Raw genomic sequence first — 6378 nt, 5'->3', positions numbered from 1 at the left:
TACTGTTGAGCATAAAGGAGTCTGGCTCCATCTTGGCAGAGGGCATAGTGCAGAATCTGCCCTCTCTCTGTCATGCTGCTGACCCAGGGGCATAGCCACTGCTGCCTAGTACTTGTTGCAGCCTTTTGTGTGCATTGGTCACCTACTATTCTGCCATCTCTAAGAATGAGGCAACACTTTCTGGCAAATGTAGGAACTCACAAAAGCACTTCCAAAAACACTCCAGAGTGCTTTCAGGCGCTTTGCAATAGAAGTTACAAAAAATTACCTTAACTTCAGTCAGGGTGCCTGGCTCTTTAAATAACCCTACTGCAAGGATTATCTTGCACCTTTGTGTTTCTCTTTTTGTCACTAAATACCACAGTCGTTGCTTGCATGTTGTCCAAATTTGACATCCTGGCATCACATCAGCTGTTTGGGTTGTGATGTTAAGATAGCACTAAATAAATGTCTTCCAGCACAGGCAGGGGATGTAGGACTCCACTGCATATGCCCATATCATCCAGCAACACCAGCCAGGTTGTACAGGAAGCAGCCAGTGATGCACTCTGGCCCTGGGAAATGAACCTAGATGACTATAGCGCAGCTGGAAGCACTGCTACGCAACTGAATTTCTTGCCCATTGTATTTACAATTAAATTATTTATTGAATGTAAGTTTATTTACAGTTTAACATGTACACATTAAAGATGAAAAAAGCAATTTATAAAGGGATTTGTGTCAATATAAATATTCTTCATTCAAATATGATCACAGAAACATTGGTTTATCAAAAAGCAGATGAAAAATGAAACTTTACATGTATACACAGCAACATTATATAAAATGCATTTTATATTATGACTTACTATATATAATCTCTTGTATACTAGTTTTTAACATTTTCATTAGTTAACATTTGTACACTGAACTTTTAAAAAATGTGGACTTCAGAAAAAGGCTGCTTGAGAAATTGAAATTCACATTTCTTTAAATTTAATGTACAAGAGTTAGTGGATTTAAAAAGCAGTATGATTATATAATGAGTTCAATCTACAGTTTTAATGGATTTCTTTTATTACTAATGAACTATTACTGACTGAAATAGATTTTTGGTCAAATTCACTCCACCTTCAACAGTTCTCAGGAAGTTTGCTGGTTTATGATGTAATGTATCGTCCACAAAAGGTGAAGTTTTCCACTTTTGATATTATCATCTATTATTACATGTTAACTTGTGTGTTTTAGACAAACTGAAATCGAAGTGGGCAGTTTACACCCAATTTTCCTTAGTCCATACTTAGCATCACTAAAGGTACGAAGTCAGACAGGTCTAAAGAGCAAATGATTGGAGAGAAAAATCATGTACAAGTCAAATTTAAAGGGATTGAGTCAAATAAAGGTAAGGGTCACGATATCAGGACTAAAATTTAGTCAGCCTTTCAGAGTCTCAGATGGCATTTCAACACACTAGCAACCTTTTCCAAGGCTGAAACGGATCTTATAAGCAACAGGCAAAAATGCAGGAAAAAGCTCTGGGTGCTGATGCAAGTCTGCAGATAAGCAACAAAGCATCCAACTCTGGGTTCACAGATACTGAAGTTGAGGTGCATACGGCGCTTGAGAGAGAGTTGCGTCCTTTATCACTCCACAGCACCATCCAATAAATCAGAGTAACTACATATCTGCAAGGAGGTTCAACCAAGTTTCAGCCGCAGCTGTTAATTACTGTTCCCACATGTGCCCATCCTATATTACACAGTTGCAGAAGGCACAACACATGTTCATAATGCTGACTCAGACCCTGAAAAGACAAACATTACACTCAGTGCCAAAGTGTCAGGGGCTGCAGAAATGGTTAGTAACATGTTAATGAGTGTGGCAATTGGGTTATGCCGAATGTTGATCACCTTGGTATTTATTCTTTGATGCACTGTTATTGAAGACATGGCAAACTGAGGGGGCATCCAATATTATGGTCCGTCTGTATTTACATACTGCTGATGCATCTTCCTATAGGAAGAGGATCCATCACCAGCACAAGGTGTGGTAAAGTTAGGTCAATTCATTTCCAATTACACACAGGCAGGTGGAGGGTGGATGCAGAGCAACACCGGTGTATCATGACCTGCCTGGCATTTGTATTTCAATTCTCCTCCTCTTCTAGACAAGTCAGATAAGCAGCTGCCCATTAGGAAACCCAGTGGTGTCTGTAGTTGTGTTGTGGGAAAAGAAATTCACATCGATGGACTCAACTGTTCGAAAATCTAAATACAAAGAGGAAAAAAGGTAAGAAAAATGGCTCAGAAATAATGGTGCACTTATCTATTTGTTTACTGATATGGTGGAGGGGTTGTGACAAATATCTAGTTCATGGTTTATGTTAATACTTTAAGGGCAAGGTTTAGTTCTGGGAAGATTGTTGTTGTGAAGGTAACTAAAATGCTGGGCTTTAGAGATTGCCAGAACACCTAAAAAAAATGGCATCAGAAGATTACCCATGTTTGTTTTAAAGAATCAGGATAGAAGAGATGAAGCCATAAAACTGCAGGTGGGCTTACTTAGTTGGAGAACTGGAGACATGTTGTTTACACTGCTTGCGAAGAAGTGCAGTCCAGATAGATATTTTGTTCTGGGAGTTAGAGCTAAATTAGTTTAAAAGCATTCAGTGAACCCTGAAAGGCTACGTTGACATGGAGATGGGTGAAGCTTAAGAAGGTTCTCTGGTTTTATTTCATCTGTGTTTGCTGGGAGAGGGTTGGTTGCAGTTTGGGCCTTGTATAATTTGCAGCTCACAGGTAATCCCTGGGGGCTGTTCAGTGCAGTAAGGACACAGGAGAAGTCCTTGGGAGCCAAGAAGGCAGAAGGTTGCTGGTTCCATGTTAAGACTCAAAGAAGCTCTGGGAGCCTCTTATTGCTGTGCAGTCAGGAGCCTGTGGTTTGGAAAAACCCAGGAAAAGTGCCAGCTTAGTGAAGCTAGCAGTCTGTGAAAGAGTTGGAAGTGAGCTGGTAATTGGAGGCGGGAGTGCAGCTTTGTGAAACCCCTGGAATGCAGTCTCAGGAGGAGAGACTGAATCATCGGGAGGGTAAGCAATCGTCGAGGCGGTCTAAGTCAGAGAGGCTTTGGAGGGGATTCAGAGGCTAGATCGTTGAAAGTGAAAAGCTGAAGTTCTTGTAAAAGAGACAGTTTTAACGAGATATTGTGACTCACAATGGTCACCGGCATTTGGGTGGATTGCTGAGAAATCCCTGGGTACTGTCTTGGTTGCATCTTTCATTTAATGTGTAGGGTGGTGTGTTCAACCACAGCTTGCCTGTTAATTCATATTTACCTCATGTTAATTCTGAATGTTAATAAGATAGACATGGTAAATATTTTACTTTTCTGACTCTGTACAATAAAACTTATTTTGTTTGTTTAAGCCGTAGAATCTTGTGCCTTTATTCTCCTAGTGGGTAACTGAGATTTCAAACCTTGTCTACTTTAAACAAAAAGTTATTGGCTCCCTAACTGGATCATAACAGGTTACTGGAGGAAATCCCAGTGAATGGCGTGTAGGTGGCAAAAAGCCATGGTGGGACAAACAGAAAGGGTTGCACAATAGGCTGCACAGAGCAGAACAAATATTGGGAGGACAGGGAGAAAGAGGGCTAGAGGAATTTACAGAGTTAGGGAAGGATCAGGCTATGGAGGGTATTAAGCACAAGGATCAGAATTTTAGATCAATGTAGATAATTGAGGACAGGGATGACAGACAAGTAGGACTTGAAATAGGATAGAAAATGGGCAGCAGAATTTGCATAAGTTTATGGAAGATGGAAGGCCAGCCAAGAGATATTAGAGTAATCAAGTGCCGAAGTGGCAAAGGCACAAGATACAATGGCATAATCTTATTCTGTTTTCATAACTGAAAGTGCACCAAAATCTCTTTCACATGTGAAAATGGGTTTCTGTGGCCCTTCCACCAAAGATTCAGTGATGGAGTGGGGGCAGTGCCATTGACATTATGGAATATGTAGAAATTTTTTTCAGCAATTACTAATCTAATAATTACATCCTATTTATATAAAAACACTTCAGCTAAATGCAATAATCATCAAAATGTAAACAAACCTTCCTTTTAACTAGCAGTTAAATAAACCAATTTAAGCCAGTTACATATTCTTGATAATTGGTATGAGTCCTTTTGTATCTTTAAATTCACAAAGATGCAGACATTCGATTTGAGAGGTTGAAAAGGCATTTCAGTTATAATTTTAAAACTTCATCCAAAAATAATATGCCTCTTTAGTATTTCTATAAGTACTTATGCAAATCCATCATTCAACACTGGATGATAATAGAACATAGAATTGAGAAAAAGTTAATGGTTAGCCAGTAAAACAAATTATTTATCCAGCATCCGCAGTTTTTTGCTTTTAAATTATTTAGTTTTCTGTTTTCTATTATGACCCAATTTCACTCCTTCATTAATAGCTACACAATGATGGCATTGTGTATAATTAATAACAAACATATTCACTTATACTACTGCATCTTCAAAACACTGTGGGTGGCAAAACTAACACTCTTGAAGGCAGTGTACATGGAATTTTTATTATGGTCTTAGAAGGGTTTCCCCTTATTTAATTTATTTAAACACACAAAAACACTGCTGGCTACTTAGATGCTTAAGAATTTTAAACATCTGCTGGACACCTTAAAATTGCATCATTGCCCTTCCAGATCTCATTTTAATAAAAGTTAATTATTTGCATTTTTAAAGGCAATTAGCATCGTTGGGCTGGATTTTAAGCTCCACCACTAGCGGATCTGAAGGTGCAGGGGGGAGGAGGGGGTGATGGGCGCCATGTAAAATATTAAATTTTACAGGGGGTGGAGTGGGGAAGGTGTCAAATGACCTGCCTTGAGCCATTTCACGGCCTCATCCTGCCCCCGCCAGTATTTTGCCATGGCGGGAGTGGAGGGATGCCCAAACATGCGGGAGCAGCTTTAGCTGAGTGGGCTTGTGTCAGGCAAGCAGGCGGGGTTGTCTTTCAAGGGTTCCCAAACCCAAGGTCATTCCCCACTTTAACCCTCCTTTCTGCCGTCTTGAAACCAGCCCCCCAAACCTCCCGTGTCTCCACTCACCCACCTTGTGGCAACCTTAAATCTGAACTCCCAGTGGCACTGCTGGGATCATATTTGCTGACCCATCTGATTGGTTGGCAGCTCTTTAAGGCAAAACTTCCTCCCAAGAAAGGGGCAGAAGTATCGCCTTAAAGTAATTAACATTGCTCCTAATGTTAAATTGCTGTGTAGCAGCCATCAGAATAGTGGGCGGGTTCCCCCCAACCTTTTAGCTGGGGCGTGGGGAGGGTGCGTGGGGACCATGGTGCCCCGTAAAATTCAGCCCACTGTGCTTAATCTTTGTTCTGTAACTAACATATATTCGTCATCTATTTGAACATCATTTACACAGGTATAAAAAACAGTAATCCAAGTATTAAAAGATAAGTTCCATTTCAATATCAGGGCTCACAATCAAACTTGATTATCTGTTGTTGGTCTGAGCAAGTGTTTTGCAACTAATATGATCATTCGCCCATTTTAGAACATGACCGATTGTCATTCAATTGCAGTAGTCTTTCTCATCCAAGGAACTATCATTAAAAGGAGAAAGACTTTGGTAGAATATTATTATTGTTATCATCATGTGATTGGAGATAGAAAAGGCCATTTGCAATATCACTCTAAAAAACACCATTTTACCTGAAAAGTTTCTATTTGAATGATTTTTACCACATTTTAGTTGTATTACAAGTCAGAAGGGTAGGTCTTATAGTGCAGTAGGTAACGTCTCTGCCTCTAAGCCAAAAACTCTGGGTTCAAGTGCCATCCCAGGACTTGATGGCCAAGAAAGGTGTGTTCATAACACGGCCAAACAGGTTGTGTACGAACCTATAATTCCTTCCAACACAAGCAATGGCAGGCGGTAAGATCGGGAAAGATTCCATGTCAACCATGTGATAGAAAAAACGTTGGAACCTCTACCATCATAGCTCCAGGGTACAGGATGCATATAAAAGTGCATGTTGCCAAAGCAACTCAGAGTCCCTGAGAGAACTGTAACCCACCACAAATCAGAAATGGTCATAAGTAACATTGCAATGGAATGACAATTGGTCGGGTTCTAAAACAAGTGAATGATTTGTTCTATCAGATTACCTCTTAGCTGAAGAGAATTAAAATCTAACCCTGCGCATGTCAATGCGCCAACTCCTGTCAATTTACTTGCAAACTTAAAAATTATTTGATGAAACATTGATATATAATGTAGTAAGCTGCTTTATCAATATGCTATGTCAGAATAGTTGAATATTCTTCCTTTGCTTTGACAAGTCCTCAGAAAGGAAGTT

The 6378-nt window shown here is 39.8% G+C and overlaps 1 protein-coding gene across 1 annotated transcript in view; it reads right to left on the bottom strand.

Annotated features, from left to right (window-relative positions):
* Positions 1–630: 630 nt before the first annotated feature.
* The window catches only part of ccdc150 (coiled-coil domain containing 150), a 114998-nt gene continuing 109250 nt past the window's right edge, over positions 631–6378 (bottom strand). The window contains exon 26 of the mRNA XM_078563817.1: positions 631–2246. Within this exon, the coding sequence (XP_078419943.1) occupies positions 2217–2246 (30 nt within the window). The 3' untranslated portion in view covers positions 631–2216. The remainder of the gene's footprint in view (positions 2247–6378) is intronic.

This window comes from Cetorhinus maximus, chromosome 19 (genome assembly GCF_964194155.1).
Source record: "Cetorhinus maximus chromosome 19, sCetMax3.hap1.1, whole genome shotgun sequence".
Taxonomy (NCBI): domain Eukaryota; kingdom Metazoa; phylum Chordata; class Chondrichthyes; order Lamniformes; family Cetorhinidae; genus Cetorhinus; species Cetorhinus maximus.
Note: the sequence above shows the minus strand (reverse complement) of the source record. Positions and strands in the feature narration are given on the sequence as shown.